Below are 18,171 nucleotides of genomic sequence, written 5' to 3'. Positions count from 1 at the left end.
AAAAAAAACAACTAATACTCCAAAGAAATGACTAGAGAAGGAACGAGTATATGGGTAGCAAAGAATAGAGTCCAGAATCACTTGATTAACTTTAAAAATTATCTTACTGGGAATTTAAGACTGATGGGACTCGGAGTTTGGAATCCTAGAAAAGAAAAGGGGCTAGCAGTAGAAAAAGTGAGACAATACAATAAAGAGACCCTCCCCTCAGAAGCTCTAGAGGGACATCAGGTAGGGCTGGATCAAGGTGATGACTGGGGTTCACAGAAGTGCTAGGAGATGTAACAATCGCGCGGACTCACTTTCCATGGGAGATCAAAGATTCCACGTGGGCTTCTGGGAGGCCACAACGAACACCACCACCCCCACACACCCTCCGCCGGACACTTAGAGCCCAGAGTAACAAACAGATGGGCTCTCGAAACCAGACATGTGGAATGTTCTTGGGGCCACTAAGCCCGGACGGGGACCCCAGCGGGGCAAAAGGAATGCAGGGACCAGGGTCAAGAGAGAGAACCAACTCACCGATGCCGAGCCCCACGACCAGGCGGCCGGCGAGCAGCGTCTCCTTGTTGTTGGCCGCGGCCAGCACCGCGGACCCGGCCGTGAAGAGGGCACTGGCCAGCAGGATGGCGGCGCGGCGGCCGAAGACGCCGTTGAGGGCCCCGCCGGCCAGCGCCGAGACGGCGGCCGCCCCCACGGTGCTGGACACCAGCAGCTCCTGCCACAGCGCGTCCAGGCTGAGCTGCCGCTTGAGCAGCAGCATGGCCCCCGACACCACGCCGGTGTCATAGCCGAACAGGAAGCCGCCCAGCGCGGAGAAGACGGCCACCACGTACACGAAGGCGGGGGTCTCGTCCTGCTGGAACTGCCGCCGCGCCGCGCGCTCCAGGTCCCCGACGCCGCCGCCGCCCGCGCCCGCGCTCTGCAGGCTGGCGCTCGACTCGGCGGCCGCCAGGAGGCTGCGCTCCCCGGCCGCGCTCGCCGCGTCCGGCTCCTGCTGCTTCCTGCGCCGCTCGCCCATGAGGCTGCTCAGGCTCCGCAGCGTGTACTCCACATTCTCGCTCGCCTTGCGGGACATAGGGCAGGGGCCCGGGACTTCCCGGGGGGGCGAGGCTCCGCGGGCCGGCGGTCTCCGAGGGCTGGACAGCCCAAAAGGGCAGGACCTACGCCGCCGCCTTCCTCCTCCCGCCTCCCGCTCCGGCTGCCACGGCAGCAGCCGCCGCCGCGGCTGCTCCGGGTAGAAAGTTGCTGCCCGCGGAGCTCCGGCGCTGCGGAGTTGGAGCCTGGCGGGTCTCACTCGAGACTCACGCCCCGCGCCTGCCGAGCTGGCGCTGCGGAGCGGGCGGGAGGCGGGGCCGCGGGTCACGTGCACTCCGGGCCAGCGGGGCAGGGCCGCGGAGACGCTCCGCCCCCTCCCTGGGTGGAGCCAGGCTCGGGCCGCCCGAGACCTCTAAACCCCACCCTCCCGGTCTGGGGCGACCTCTGACCCAGGCTCCTTGATTTAGGGTACTGGCATCCTTAGAAAATAACCAGGCCTGGGGGCTGCAACTGGGGAGCTGGCCAGTGTGGGAATGCCAAGTTAATAGGCTTCAGACGAGAGAAAAGAGCTGCAATGCTTGCACAGTGTGGGAAGCCAGGGAGAGAAACCCTTAAAACAGCCTGATCTGCCTTCTAGCAACCGAGGGATGGCCAAAGCTGGAAAAGGCCTAGGAAGATATATCCTGCTATGGTACATAGCAAGCCTTCTTTCTTCTATAATAGTGTGACGTAAATGAGCTAGCTCTGGAGCATTCACAGCTGTGTTCTCCCATCTCTACAAGCAGTCTCCCCTCATTGCCAGTCTCTCCTCAATTTATGCTTATTGTAAAGATATGGTACATCTTAATTCTTTAAGGACAGAGGTAACGCACCCCTCCTGCCGATGAATCCCAAAATTCTCCATGAATTCCTGATGTGTAAAAAAAAATTTACATGTATGCATTCCACTGGTGTATAACCAGATACTTCCCACTGGCAGAAATTAAACCTGTAGAATCCAATCTCTGATTTAATAGGCAGCCTCCACCTCCCTCCCCTAACAGGCGCACCAAATAAAGGAGGTGCCTTATTTGCTTGATACAAAACAAAGATGGCATTATTTGTAACTGATTTTTTTAAACTGTTAAATTAATTGCCTGTTGTTGAGTCCCCTCCACTTTAAGTCATTTGTAAATCATTTTATACAGTTCCACTTCAAAAGAGAAAGGTTTCTCTCTAATTTGCTTTCTTTAGGCTGAGGGCATGAGTTAAAGCAACATATGATTCTATTTCTTACAATTTCAGGGCCCTTATTTCCTTTATTTGAGCAAAAGTTTCTTAGCCTGAGGCCTATTTTTCATGCAGTTTTTTCCTCTTAGAGAAAAAGATTTTGTCATCCCTATTTCAACAAAAAGTTTTATTAGAATTTGCCAAAATTGCTTTCATTTGGATTGTCATGATTATCTCCGTAATATAGCTTTCTTTTCCAGCAACCAGGAAAAATGAATGAATGAGCTGAGAGGGTTTAACTGTTTAAACTGATTGTGTGGCTTTAAAGGAAGGCTCTATCCTGATTCCCAAGGATCAATTAAACAAAGAGCTCTTAGCTCCGGAGCAAGGAACTCTTTAATATTCAGACTTCAGGAAAGATTCAGGTGAGAGCGCATCTTTTTCCGCGTTTACTGTAGAAAACCTGCGCCCCCTGGTGGTGAATCGGCTCACCATTTTTAAAGAGACCGACTCCCTATGTGAGAATCGGCTGATATTGTTAAGTTACTCTTGTTGAGCTACAACAAACTGCCTTTTATTCCAAGCAGGTGTAGTAAGTGCTCCTGAGTATTCTTCGGTAGAAATTCAGATTTGGTGTCACAGAACACTAAACCACTTAAAATTGTTCTGTATCATCAGGACATTTATAAATCTAAGGTCAGATTATATCTCAAAAGAAATACGACATGAAAAAAAAAAGTTATCAGAGAGTTAAGCAGAGTTCTCCTCCGCGTTGGAAGGAGCCAAGTTTATTTTACACCAGAGCAGATTCCTAAATGGAGTTCCCTGAATCCTGCTCCAGCTGCAGACCATGGTGAAATGGAAAGCTCGTCAGCGGAGAGTCAAGACGTTAGTCCCATCACTATTGCTGTTTTACTGTTCAACTTGGAACAAAGCTCTAGGTTACTTTGTACCTTGTTTTCTTTCTTTTTTTTTTTTAAAGATTTTATTTATTTATTTGACAGAGAGAGATCACAAGTAGGCAGAGAGGCAGGCAGAGAGAGAGGAGGAAGCAGGCTCCCTGCCGAGCAGAGAGCCCGATGCGGGACTCGATCTCAGGACCCTGAGATCATGACCCCAGCTGAAGGCAGCAGCCCAACCCACTGAGCCACCCAGGCGCCCTGTACCTTGTTTTCTTATTTGCATGGCAGATAAATGTTCCACTTTGGAACTCATTGGCTAGAGCGAGCATGGAAAAAACATATTTTGAAATACAAGTGGTTGCCATTACAGAGTAAATAGTAATTATAAACATCATGATTAGTTTGCAAGTAAAGTTCAAAAGCCCCTGTTTTAAGTATATTTGCTTTACAAACCTCCAGGAACACTAAGGATTTGCCATAGAAGAGGGGGAAAAGGGGCAACTGGGTAGCTCAGTGGGTTAAACGTCTGCCTTCCGCTTAGGTCATGAACCCAGGCTCCTGGGCTCAGGCTCCTCTTGGGCTCCCTGCTCAGTAGGGAGTGTGCTCCTCCCTCTTTCTCTGCCCCTCCCCCGGCTTGTGCTTGCTTTCTCTTTCTCTCTCTCTGTCAAATAAAGTAATAAATCCTTAATAAAAAGAAAAAAAAAAAAAAAAGGAAGAGGGGTAGAAGAGGTTTTAGTTACACTGCTCTAGATCCTGAGTAACAGACCAATGAATTGGGTTATTAACTCTGTAGAAGTTGTTGTTGTCTGTAGTGGGGGTAGTAGCAGTGTTGTCCTTGTGTTTATTGGATCTTTATTTTTAATTTTATGAGTAATTGATCCTTGCTGTAAAACAGTCTAAAAAGAAACACATAAATCTCTTCCTAATCATCTGTCCTGCCATAAGAGCCCCCCTTCCTCAGAGATAACCACTCCTACCACTTTGATATGTATCTTTCTAGAAACTTCCCTATGAATTTGTATGTATTATGCATTTATGGGTACACAATAAAATGCAAAGGTTGTTTTGTTTTTGCATTATTTAGATTGCAAAGGAGAAAACAACCCCAATCAAACTGGTTTAAACCAAAATCATAAGGAAGAGAGAGACTTTGTTGGTTCCTGTCTCTTAAATGTCTGTAATAGGCTGTTTTCAAAGAAGCTGGATGTAGGACTCAAACTCCAGCATGTCCCCAAGAAGAGACTTGGCTCCATCTCTCCACTTTCCAATTCCATTTTCAAACTCCACTTTCAAATTCCACATTGTGGTCACACGGCTACAGCAAGCTCCAAACTCCATATCCCATCATGTCTAAGGGTCAAAAAAGGGTTTCTTTCTCTGAAATCCTCAAAAACTTATTGTACATATCCAGTTAGATCTGTCAATTATATGCCTATCCTTGACCCACTTACTGTAGCTGAGAGATTGCTTGCTAACCAGTTAGGGCCTACCATTGTCCACATCTTGAGCTATGAATGGAGGTAAATCATATGGCTGAGGTTGTGAAACCTGGGTAGAATTTTGCCAGAAGACAAGTAAAGAAATACTGGACCATAAAACCAACAGATTTGAGTTACTATAAGTAGCTAGTACAATGACACGGCATAAAAACTAAGTAAAGCATTTCAAGGATGAGAGACAAGCTAAGCAAGTCAAATATATTGCATAGACATCAAAGAAAATAAAAATTCACATGAAATCATAACTATTCCTATGAAAAAGTCAATGGTGAAGATTAATGTATACCACCATGACTATAGTTAATTGTTAATAATAATATGTGGTATACTTTAAATTTGCTAATAGAGTATATCTTAAGTGTTTTCACACACACAAAAAACCCTGTTAGGTGGTGAATATACTATATGCTAATTAGCTTCACTGTGGTCATTATTTCACAATGTATATGCATATCAACACCTTAATATATACAATTTTTATTTATCAATCATGCCACAGTAAAGCTGGGAGGGGCGAAAGGTGATTGCTGAGAATCAGAATATTGTTTTGATGGTCTTATGTTCAGAAACTCCGTAATGCCAGAATCCTGCCCTATTGACAATTCCTTCTTTCTGTACAAGTAATAGACAATAGCAGCACCAGAATAAACATACTATATTGCTCATAAGCACAAAAATAAAGTGTGGGTCTCTTGGCATGTTTATGAAATGTAACAATGGGTGCTTAGGCAGTCCTCCCAAAATCTTGCCTTTCTTCAACTTGCTTTAAGGAGTAGGAAGGATGGGATGAGGGAGGGAAAGAATGCAGGGTAAGAAAAAAAGAAATCAGCATGCCCCACTAGACCAATGCCCTGTCTAGATCTGCTTACTACAGGGAGAGAGGGAATAGGAAACACAAAAGAAAGCATGAGTCATGGATGATATTTTAACACACATTGATCTTGTCCACTAATAACCACGACCCAACCAGGAAAAGAACCTGTAACACAATGTAATATCTTCTCCTCTTTGGGGTGGAAAAGCTTGCAATAACTCTTCCCAGTTGGAGACTTAAAAAAAAAATGATTTATTCATTTGAGAGAGTGTGTGCGAGTGAGAGAGAGAAGGATTGGGGGAAAGGGCAGAGGGAGAGGGAGAAGCAGACTCTCCACTGAACAGGGCTCCATCCCAGGACCCTGAGATCATGACCTGAGCCAAAGGCAGATGTTTAACTGGCTGAGCCACCCAGGTGCCACTGCCATGCACCTCCACCCCCAACACATACACATTCAGAGACTTTAAAGAGAGTAACTTCAATTAAGAGAAAAATAGCAAATGTAGCGGTGTTTTCTAGAAGTCTCTTAGTAGATGTAATAAAGGAGGGAAGAGCTTAAAGGCTTATCAGGATCAAGGGTAAGGATGGGGGTTCAGACATGACTTGAGTTTACTCATATGCTAAAGTGAAAAGAAGAAATTCACAACTCAAGAGCCTGAATGATTGATAGAGCAAAGTCCCAAAGAAGACACAGGGTAAGAGCAAGTTCATCAGGGGAGAAGCTAATTTAGCCATGGGGTGAGGGAACTTTTCTTCCTCTGAGAAAAAGGCAAGCAAAAAAGGATAGTAGGAAAGAAGAGCATGGCATTAATAATAAGAATGAGGAAATAGTTCTATTAAATGAATGATAGGGCAGGGAAAGGGGGATGGAGTAAACCTAGATACGGTAGCAGAAAGACCCAAGTTCCTATCTTTACTCTGTTAATTATGTGACTGTGTGACTTGAGCAACTTACTTATTCCTTGAAGTTTTTAATTTTCTCTTCTGTAAAAGGGAGATAATAACATTGTATCAGTATTTACATAGTTTCAATTCTGAATAGCAGAAAATCCATACTCAAAATATGTTATTATACATTACAGAAATGTATTATTGCATGAATTTGAATGTTAAGGGGGGCAGCATGAAGAATGTTATAAACATCCTTTGAAAAATGGCATCGAAGTTCCAAATTCTATCCTTTTCTCCCCTCTACTATTCTTAGGGTACATATTAGGTTGGCACTCCACTGGCTTCCCCTCAAAGTGGTAAGAGGACACCAGCATTTCCAGGTATCATATTTTTTCAAAGTATACAGAAAAATGTAGTGCCTGGTTCCTATCCTCAAATGTAATATATTCCAGGTAAAAGGACCTGCAAGACCATATATAAAAATAGCTAACAATACAAATCATAGTGTACCACATTTTTGCTAGAGACAAAAATTCCAATAGCACTCAACTTTATTTGCAGGGTGTCAAAGTATTTCTTATGGACCCAGATGTGTAGCTACAAGTGGTAATAATTAAAAGAAAACAACTTGGCTTGCCATTTCAAGAAACCCTTTAATTAAACAGGATCCAGTAATCTCAAATGAGAGAAGTGGGAAATATTTGTTTCAAGGTAGAATCACTAATGAAATTAACAACTCATCTTCTTAAATTGGGAAGTGATTAATTTGGTGTGATGCTGGTTCTTCAGCAAAGTTCAATCTTTTGGCTAGCAGTGGAAAATTCTTTTCAAATGTTATCTTGTGACATGGGGAGCTCCTCACTAATCACTTTGTCTTAAACATTCAATAGGTTTTGTTTTGCATTCGGAATCCAAACTGTAAAATCAACTGTAATACTGTCTCTGTCTGAAGATGTAAGCGTGGTAATATTATAACCTGCTATGCCACATTAAGTGTATTAACCATGTTATAACTAAGCAAAATATGCATCTGAAACAATGAACTTATATTTTATAGTTGGTCTATGCCATTACTTGGTTAAATTAATAAAGTCTAGTTTCCTATTTTATTTTCTCAACTCAGAAGAACTGAAAACTTCTAATTGGGTAATACAAGTTTTGTAACTTATTGTCCTTATCATACCTGAACATGTGAAATATGATCATTAAACTAACTTCAGGCAAAAAATATTTCAGGGGCACCTGGGTGGCTAAGTGAGTTAAACCTCTGCCTTCAGCTCAGGTCATGATCTTAGGGTCCTGGGATCAAGCCCCGCATTGCATTGGGCTCTCTGCTCATGGGGGAGCCTGCTTCCCCCCTCTCTCTGCCTGCTGCTCTGCCTACTTGTGATCTCCGTGTCAAATAAATAAATAAAATCTTTAAAAAATATATTTCAGTTAGAGTGGCCAACCTCAATGTTTTCGAAAGAACGCTCTGGTAATTTCCTTCCACACTCTCTTTCACAATTTCTACACTGTATACCATGGGATGTTTTTTATACTTCAAATATACTAAATGACATTTGAGTCATGCCAAAATTACTTTCATCTGATTTTCATGCAGAATCAATAAGTGTGGGACAGAAAACCTTCACGGTAAAAGTAGGAGCATTCACTACTCTCTTCCTTTGATTTTCTTAAACTGGGGACTCTTGTGTCTTCCTAAGTGCAGTTAGAGAAGTTTTATCTATAAATCAGCTCACAATTTAAAAAGGGCATCTTTAGCAAATGAGAGCAGGGCTTGTGCTTGCCCTGTTTACCACCATACCCCCTGAGTCTAGCACATTGCTGGCACATATAAGGGATCGATAAATATTTATTGAATGAGTCCATGAATGCGTGAGTGGTACCAGCCTGTGTGGGATCACTTTGGCTTGGGTCCATAAGTCATCACTTTTCTACATCTATACCTAATAGAATAAATAACAATTTGAGATAATACAAAGCATTTGTGTAACATATCACCTGACCCCAACTCTATATGTAACTCTACAGTGTCAGATTTTAACAAAACATGTTTTTTCTTAAAAAATCTGTAGCAGAGACTATAGCTTTTAATAGAAATAAGTATGCCATTTCTTATTTAGTTAATTATATTTATTAACATATAATGTATTATTTGCCCCAGGGGTACATATTTACTTTATGAAAAATACTTTTTTTTGCACTGTCCCCCATTGTCCTTAATCCTAGTATTTTCCTACTGCCCATATACAAAAAAGCTGATCATATGAACCATTATGTACGAAACTATTAAAAGAGACAAAATCATGATTAACTTCAGTGGAGAGGAGAAGAGAGATCAATGGACTGAAACATAATACTTTAAAAATAAAATGAAATGGTATGTATTTTCTCCAGCTCAAAGCGATAATATCAAAAACAAAATTATTACAATAGAATTATTCTTATTCCTAATCCATACCAAAATTGCTGATGAAATGTCAACTGATCAAATTAGAGTAAATAATTTTTGTTTGCTTGGGTTTTATAATCTACTTACTTTTTACATTCATCTGGCCAATTAGTGATCACCATTTCCTCATTAATCTGGGGAAACCCTAGGCTACAAATAGAAAAGAACAACTTCTGTGAGCTACCTCCACTGTATTAAACATCTTAACCAGCTACTAACCAGACACAGGATCACCATGCTTGTCATTCTGTAGTTTTGCATATTATTCTAAAAAAAAAAGTCTAATAAAGGAAAAATTGCATAAATCCCCAAACATGGAATAGGATACATAATTTGAAAATCTTTGAAAAGAAAAACTTGACAATTTTAAAGCTCAGTGCTAAGTCAATCTACTTATCAATCAATGGTCTGTCATCTTGAAAAATTGCTTTGAACTCTGTGAGAACAAGAAAGGCATTGAATACTTGGCAGCTCTTCCTAATCCAAAAGAAAGAAAGAAAGAGAGAGAAAAGAAAACTTCCAAGTGTGAAAAAGCATTCTTTAGATCACAATACAAAAACAAATGTGTTTCTGAGCTGAAGAGCTAAGATAATTTCATTATTTTCTCTGAGTCATTGAATTGTTATAAGAGATATTTGAAGGAATACTGAAAAATTCAGTAAACAGGTTATTGCCACTGGCTAATGATGACAGATATTCATCAGGGAGTGATTTGGTAAGAAAATAAGAATGTAACAGTGCACTGACTAGAAAAGCAAAGTCGATTTCCTCTGTATGATCTTTGTTTTGTAAAATTGCTATGAAATTTCCATGCAGGAGCCCTGGAGTAATCACAGCAATTTCTCACAGACCTACAGGCTAAGTGTAGACTCGGCTTTCAATTATCATACTGATGGATGAGAGACTCACAGTGTGAATGATAGGGAGAAAAGCAGTCATATACATATACTCATAATTTTAAAGCCCCTACTGACATTAAAAAATAATGCTTCAAGTTTCCACTATACTGTAGGTATGTAGCAAAATTGCTTTGTGTCTTTTATTTTTAAAACCTGTGTTGTATTAGAATTTTTTCTTTTTCTAAATTTATCTTCTAACAACACCTGCATTTTTTAGAAAACTCTCAACTTACAGCAGACATTTATCATACTTTGTGATCTCTTCACACACGGGGGCACACTCTGTTTGGAAAACTGTTTGTATTATGAGTCTCAGAAGAAGCTCACTTTCCCTGGCAATGCTTGGAGTTAGGAGCAGGTATGTGACTCAGGTTCAGCCAATCAAACACGACTGCACATGACCTGAATTGGAAGAGAGTAACACGAACAGGGATGTCTAGCCTAGCGAGGATGACAGAGACTGGTAGAGGGCATACATATAGCAATGGGTGAGGTGGAGAGAGGGCATACATATAGCAGCAGGCATGGTGGGGGTGTGCCATGTCCAAACTTGGCAGCAGGAGCTGTGGTATTTTCACTCAGCAGCAGCAGCAGCAGCAGCAGCAGGAGTGTCTCCACTGTAGAAGCCTGGATATGGTTGGAAGCATAGCCTCTATGTATGCGTCTATGGTTCTTGCAAAATTCTGTGATCACATACATATCTAATATATGATGGCCATAGAACAAATGCTAGGAGAGGAGAAATGAAAGTATACACTTTAGATGTGGAGCATTGGGCAAAATGAGTGAAAGGAATGGGAGATGCAGATTTCCAGTTTTGAAATGAATAATCATGGGGTAAAAGATACAGCATGGGGAATATAGTTAATGATGTTGTTATAGCATAGTATGTGTACGGATGGTGTCTATACTTGTGGTGAGCATAGCATATGGTATAGAGGTATTGAATCACTATGTTGTACATTTAAAACCAATGTAACATTGTGTGTCAACTATATTTGAATAAAAAATTTAAGTATGTACTTGTAATGTTCTCATTCTATATGTGAAATGACATAATATTATATATTAAAGATATACAACATAAAACTTCAATCACTAAAATAATACAAAAGAGATTATAGGAATTAAGCCAAAAAATGGATAAAGTGAAATAAAAACTCAATCCAAAAACCCAGTCATGTCAATAATCATACTGGAGGTAAATAGTCTAAGGGCACCCATTAAAAGACAAAAATGATCAGTTTGGGAATAGAACACAGAACTATTTTCTGCCTATAAGAAGCCAATGTTAAATGTAAATGATATGTGAAAGGTTATATTTATTTTTTGTATATTAAATATAAAAGGATGGACAAAGATAGAGCATGCTAACACAGTCAAAAGAAAGCTGGAGGGGTGCGTGGGTGGCTCAGTGGGTTAAAGCCTCTGCCTTAGGCTCAGGCTGTGATTCCAGGGTCCTGGGATAGAACCCCCACATCGAGCTCTCTGCTCAGCGGGGAGCCTGCTTCCTCCTCTCTCTCTGCCTGCCTCTCTGCCTATTTGTGATCTGTATCTGTCAAATAAATAAATAAATAAAATCTTAAAAAAAAAAAAAGAAAGCTATAGTGGCTATATTAATACAGACAAAATTTTAGAGCAAAGAATATAACAGTTCATTTCATAATGATAAGAGTCTATGAAGATTACAGAATCCTAAAATTTTCGGCATCTAAAAGCAGAGTTTGAAAATGCATGATAGACATGCAAGAGAAACAGACAAAACCACAACTACAGTCAAAGATTTAATATCCCTCTGTCGATAACAGATAGCTTTCATATACAGAAAATAGTATATCATAAGCATATTAAAGATGTGAATAACACTATCAACAACATTAACCTAATTGATACTTGAAGAACATTTTCAACAAATAGCAGAATATACATTCCTTTCAAGTATATAACAATCCAATCAACCAAGTTAAATCAAATCTGGGGCTTCAAAACTAGTGTTAATCCATTCACAATGACTCACGACATCCAAAATATATTCTCTGACCACACGGAATTACATTGGAATCAATACTAGAGAGTCCCTAAATATTTTTGAATAAATAGCACACTTCTAAATAAACCAGAGTTCAAAAATGGAATAACGAGGGAGATTAGAAAGTATTTTGAACTGAATGAAAATGTTAACACAACCAATTAAATTCTTTTGAGATCCCACTGAAACAACTCAGGAGAAATTCAGACCACTAAACACTCATAACTGAAACAGAAATAGATCTCCAGTCAATGATCTCAGCTTCAAACTTCAGAAACGAAAAGAAAAAGCAAAGCAAACTAAGTAGGAGAAAGGAAATAATAAGGGTCAGAGTGGAAATCAATGAAGTAGAAGGAAGGATATAATAAAAATCAGTGAAAATCTGTTAAATGAAAAACAGTAATAATCAATGAAACTAAAGCTGGTTCTTTAAGAAGATTCACAGAAGTGATAATTTTCTTACTGGACTGATCAATGAAAAAAAAAAAAAGAAGACACATATTACCAGTGTAAAGAATGAGAGAGGTGACATCATTGTACATTCCACAAATCCTAATAGAATAATAAGGGAATATTATAAATATCTCATGCCAAAAATTTTGTGAAATGGACATATTCCTTAAAAGAGATGAACTACACAAAAAGAAAAAGATAATCTGAATAGGCTTAGGTCACTAAGAAACCACTCGCGTGTAATTTAAAACTTTTCCGTGAGGAAAATTCCCAGTCCAATTGGCTTCACTGGTGAAGGTTACAAAACATTTAAAGGGAAGATAATACGATTTCACACTAACTCTTTTAGAAAATTGAAGAAGAGGGAATACATTAGCATTATCCTAATTCTAAAACCACAGTCATTACAAGAAAACTACAAAACCTTCATGTACACAGATGCAAAATTTCTACATAAAGCTTAGTTAATTAAATCCAACAATATATTGAAAGAATAATACATCAGGACAAGTGGGTAGTCCTAGCAATGCAAAGTTCCACTCAAAAATCAATCAATATAATTCACTATATTAAAAACTTACTTTAAAAAGCCATATGGTCATCTCAACAGATGCAGAAAAAAAATTGAAAAATACAAAATCCATTTCTGAATAAAGAAAAAAATTCTGAGCAAGGTAGGAATAAAAAAACAATTAGGGACTGGTGGAAAATATTTGCAAATTTTATATCTGATAGAAGGCTTATATCCAAAATAAATAAAATACTCTTGAAATTCAATTATAAAGCAAAAGACTCAATTAAAAGATGGGTGTAATAACCAGAAAAACACTACACCAAAGACAACATATGGATAGTAAATATGAACTTGAAATTATGCTAGACATTCATTAGTCAACCAAGACATATAAATGAAAACACATGATAAGTTAATTTTATGTACCTATTAGAGTGACTATTCTACACACCTAATAGAATGACTATGCTAAAAATAAATGTACTGACCATATCAATTGAACTTTCATCTGTCAGTGTGAATATTAAATGATACAACCACTTTTGAAAAAGCTTGGCACTTTCTTTAAAAAGTAAAAAAATACATACCTATTCAATCATCCCACTCCAAAGTATTGCTCTATGAAGATAAAAATATATGTCCATATAATACTTTGTTAATGTTTATAGAAGTTTTAGTTGTAGTGGACAGAGAATGAAAAAAAAATGTCCATCAACAAATGAATGGACACACATGGCATACGTGTAAAAGGACAACTGATCAACAATACAAAGTAATGAGCTATTGGTGCATTATAATATCCAGGAATCTCAAAATAATCGCACTGAGTGAAACAAACATGACAAAAACAGTACACACTATAGAATTTACATAAATAAATTTATATAAATTTATTTGTGTAATTATATAAAGTTTATATAAAGTTATTTTTAAAGTGAACTAATCTCTCATAAAAGAAAGCAGGTATTGGTTGTCTTGGGAAGGCGTTGGGGGAAGGAGGACAGGGGGAGAAAATTTCAAAGGGTCTCAAAGAAGTATCTGAGGCAGATGGTTTTGTTCATTACCTTGATTGTGGTGATGGGTTCTCAGTTGTCTACATATGTCAAAACTTACCAAACTGTATACTTTATATATATGAAGTTAACTGAATGCCAACTATACCTCAATAATGCTGTCTTTTTTTTTTTTTAAGATTTTATTTATTTATTTGACAGAGAGATCACAAGTAGGCAGGCAGAGAGAGAGGAAGGGAAGCAGGCTTCCTGCTGAGCAGAGAGCCCGATGCAGAGCTCAATCCCAGGACCCTGGGATCATGACCTGAGCTGAAGGCAGAGGCTTTAACCCACTGAGCCACCCAGTTGCCCCAATAATGCTGTCTTTAAAAGCTTAAATACATCTTGTTTCAGGAAGACATAAAATAAGTTTTTTCTATTTTATATGCTGACTTTATTATTATTTAAGCATGTAAAATCTCTTGTCCACTAGGATGGGCAGGCTGCGGGCCAGAGAGAAAGAGCAGGTTTCCGCAGAGCATCATGAAGCTGCCGTATCAGCTATTTTCTGCCCAGTCCTGCATTCCTCAGACATTAGAAAAATGGAAAGCACCAATTTTGTAAAAACCACTGATCTTTGGATTTTTAAAATTTTTTTTTTTTTTTTGTTTCAAGCAGTTCAACCAAAATCTTGACTGATTCAGAAGTGATATCTGAATAGTAATACTAAGACATTAAAACATTAAAAATGGAATTGTTTATTATTATAATTCCCATAAAAGTTAGGTGCCCTAAGAAATAAGAAGTACATATTTTATTTTATTTTATTTTTATTTTTTTTTTTAAAGATTTTATTTATTTATTTGACAGACAGAGATCACAAGCAGGCAGAGAGGCAGGCAGAGAGAGAGGAGGAAGCAGGCTCCCTGCTGAGCAGAGAGCCCGATGCGGGACTCGATCCCAGGACCCTGAGATCATGACCTGAGCCGAAGGCAGCGGCTTAACCCACTGAGCCACCCAGGCGCCCCAAGAAGTACATATTTTAAATGTAGAATTTCTTCTAGATCAAAAGTAGCCATAAAAGACATATATATATGTCACACACACACAGACATACGTGTGTGTGTGACATATATATAAAAATTCACACATATATATGTGACATACACACATATATATATAGTTTCACAAACTATGAATCATGTGATATAAGCATATCCTGCTTAGGAGTGGGCTTATGAGACTTCCATGAGAAGGCAGAAGAATCAGATATTCATAAATTGAACCCGGTGATTTGATTTACATAAGCTGTAAATAGCACTCATGTGTGAATACAAGCAGTGCTAAACCTATTCCATCAGTCGCTAACAAGAAGCCAGTCACCGTCAAAACCACAAGTTCTGGTTGTGAAACAAATCAATGACAGTTATGCTGAAATTTGATTGGGATGACAATGATTTCCTCACCAAGTAAGCATCTTTCAACTATTAAACTATTAGAACTAAGTACAGTTGACCCTTGGACAATACAGGTTTGAATCTCATGGGTCTACTTTTATGCATTTTTTTCTTTTTTTTTTTTTAAGATTTTTTAAAGATTTTATTTGTTTATTTGACAGAGAGAGACACAATGAAAGAGGGAACACAAGCAGGGGGAGAGGGAGAAGCAGACTTCTGGCAGAGCAGGGAGCCAGATGAGGGGCTTGATCCCAGGACCCTGGGTTCATGACCTGAGCTGAAGGCAACAGCTCAATGACTGAGCCACCAGGTGCCCCTTTTCATTCTTTTTCAATAAATATATTGGAAAATTTTTTGGAATTTTGAAAAAAACTCTCAGATGAACTACATAGCCTAGAAATACCAAAAAATGTTGAGGGGCTTCTGGGTGACTCAGTCGATCATTTACCCAGAGTCCCAGAATCAAGCCCTGCACTGCGCTCCCTGCTCACCAGAGAGCCTGCTTCTCCCTCTGCCTCTCCCCCTGGCTTGTACTTTCTTGTTTCTTATTTGCTCTCGCAAAATAAATAAATAAATAAAATAAATCTTAAAAAAAAAACCTGAAAATATTTGAGAAAAATTAGGATTTTTTTTTTCCTTAGGTATGTCAAGAATATATAAGCTAGGGAGGCCTGGGTGGCTCAATTGGTTAAGCCGCTGCTTTTGGCTCAGGTTGTGATCCCAGGGTCCTAGGATCAAGTACCACTTCGGACTCCTTGCTCAACAGGGAACCTGCTTCTCTCTCTGCCTCTGCCTGCTTGTGTGCATGCTCTCTCTCTGACAAATAAATAAATAAAAATAATTATACATATATATATATAAGCTATATGTAGATATCAGTCTATTTTATTCTTTACTTACCATACAATATACATGGATCTATTATAAAAAGTTAAAATTGATCAAAACTTACGCACACACAGATGTTGCATGATGCCATTGGCAGTCCAGAAGAATGGAAACAAAGATAAAGATGATGCAGTACTAAATTATAACCGCATAAAATCAATTGCAGGACATGCTGGACTGCCGTAGTAATTTTTTTTCTTTTTTTTTTTAATTTTTAAAATTTATTTTCAGCGTAACAGTATTCATTGTTTTTGCACCACACCCAGTGCTCCATGCAAACCGTGCTCTCCAATACCCACCACCTGGTTCCCCCAACCTCCCACCCCCCACCCCTTCAAACCCCTCAGATTGTTTTTCAGAGTCCATAGTCTCTCATGGTTCACCTCCCCTTCCAGTTTCCCTCAACTCCCTTCTCCTATCCATCTCCCCTTGTCCTCCATGCTATTTGTTATGCTCCACAAATAAGTGAAACCATATGATAATTGACTCTCTCTGCTTGACTTATTTCACTCAGCATCATCTCTTCCAGTCCCGTCCATGTTGCTACAAAAGTTGGGTATTCATCCTTTCTGATGGAGGCATAATACTCCATAGTGTATATGGATCACATCTTCCTTACCCATTCGTCCGTTGAAGGGCATCTTGGTTCTTCCCATAGTTTGGCGACCATGGCCATTGCTGCTATAAACATTGGGGTACAGATGGCACTTCTTTTCACAACATCTGTATCTTTGGGGTAAATACCCAGGAGTGCAATTGCAGGATCACAGGGAAGTTCTATTTTTAATTTCTTGAGGAATCTCCACGCTGTTCTCCAAAGTGGCTGTACCAACTTGCATTCGCACCAACAGTGGAAGAGGGTTCCCCTTTCTCCACATCCTCTCCAACACATGTTGTTTCCTGTTTTGTTAATTTTGGCCATTCTAACTGGTGTAAGGTGATATCTCAATGTGGTTTTAATTTGAATCTCCCTGAGGGCTAATGATGATGAACATTTTTTCATGTGTCTGATAGCCATATGTATGTCTTGATTGGAGAAGTGTCTGTTCATATCTTCCCATTTTTTGATATGTTTGCTTGTTTCATGTGTGTTGAGTTTGAGGAGTTCTTTATAGATCCTGGATATCAACCTTTTGTCTATAGGTCATTTGCAAATATCTTCTCCCATTCCGTGGGTTGCCTCTTTGTTTTCTTGACTGTTTCCTTTGCTGTGAAGAAGCTTTTGATTTTGATGAAGTCCCAAAAGTTCATTTTTGCTTTTGTTTCCTTTGCCTTTGGAGACAAAGAAGTTGCTGTGGCTGATATCGAAGATGTTACTGCCTATATTCTCCTCTAGGATTCTGATGGATTCCTGTCTCACGTTGAGGTCTTTTATCCATTTTGAGTTTATTTTTGTGTTGCGGTAGTAATTTTGTAAACACCTTCTGTTGCTCATGCAGGGAACTCAAGCTTTGTGAGCAATTGTTTAAAATGCCCTGTGATGCTAATTGTCTCCAAGTGAGCAGTAAGTGGCCCTATCACAATAAAAGGTCTCCTTTCCCTATTCTTGCTATTAGAGTGGTTTTGGGGAGCCAATGTCATACTTGGGTTTTCACCTGCATATCCGGTTGGTGCTCCTGAGCCCTGCAACGTTCAAGAGTCAAGTGTACAGCGATGCTGAAGAGAATCAGAATTCATCATATTAACATTCGCATGTTACGAAATCTGAGCATATTTGAAATGTCCTTGTATTTTCTTTTTTAGTTCTAATTAAATAATTCAGTGATTGATTTTAAATTTGGTTTTAAATTAAGCCCTTTTTAAGTATATATATTGAAATAGTTGAGAGAACTTAAAGATCACATTATTTAGAAGATTACTATCCTTATAAGAACTCATTTTATGCTTGAAAAAATTTTAAGTCCTATAATCAGAGGTCTTAAGAAGGAAATTGAATATTTTATATTTACAAATATATTTTCAAAATATTTAAACATATTAAGTGGGACCTATCAAACATATTTCAGAAACTACTGAAATTTATTTTTTTTTAAAGATTTATTTATTTATTTATTTGACAGACAGAGGTCACAAGTAGGCTGAGAGGCAGGCAGAGAGAGAGAGAGGAGGAAGCAGGTTCCCTGCTGAG

At 39.2% G+C, this 18,171-nt stretch overlaps 1 protein-coding gene and 1 long non-coding RNA gene across 5 annotated transcripts in view; both read right to left on the bottom strand.

Annotated features, from left to right (window-relative positions):
- SLC2A13 (solute carrier family 2 member 13) overlaps nt 1-1,228 on the bottom strand; it is a 378,234-nt gene extending 377,006 nt beyond the window's left edge. The window contains exons 1-2 of one of the 2 annotated variants that reach the window (XM_013045480.2): nt 713-1,228; nt 526-586 (exon numbers count right to left, since the gene is read on the bottom strand). In XM_013045480.2, coding sequence (XP_012900934.1) covers nt 526-586; nt 713-1,081 — 430 coding nt within the window. In that variant the 5' untranslated portion in view covers nt 1,082-1,228. Of the gene's footprint in view, nt 1-525 lie in introns of both variants that reach the window. The other variant, XM_004771838.3, reaches the window with a different exon arrangement.
- Nucleotides 1,229-17,381: 16,153 nt separating this feature from the next.
- LOC123389980 overlaps nt 17,382-18,171 on the bottom strand; it is an 82,919-nt gene continuing 82,129 nt past the window's right edge. For all 3 annotated transcript variants that reach the window (XR_006604659.1, XR_006604661.1, XR_006604660.1), the window contains exon 5: nt 17,382-17,666. This is a non-coding gene — a long non-coding RNA (uncharacterized LOC123389980). The remainder of the gene's footprint in view (nt 17,667-18,171) is intronic.

This window comes from Mustela putorius, unplaced genomic scaffold (genome assembly GCF_011764305.1).
Source record: "Mustela putorius furo isolate JIRA1106 unplaced genomic scaffold, ASM1176430v1.1 tig00537227_pilon_pilon_pilon, whole genome shotgun sequence".
NCBI lineage: Eukaryota > Metazoa > Chordata > Mammalia > Carnivora > Mustelidae > Mustela > Mustela putorius.
Note: the sequence above shows the minus strand (reverse complement) of the source record. Positions and strands in the feature narration are given on the sequence as shown.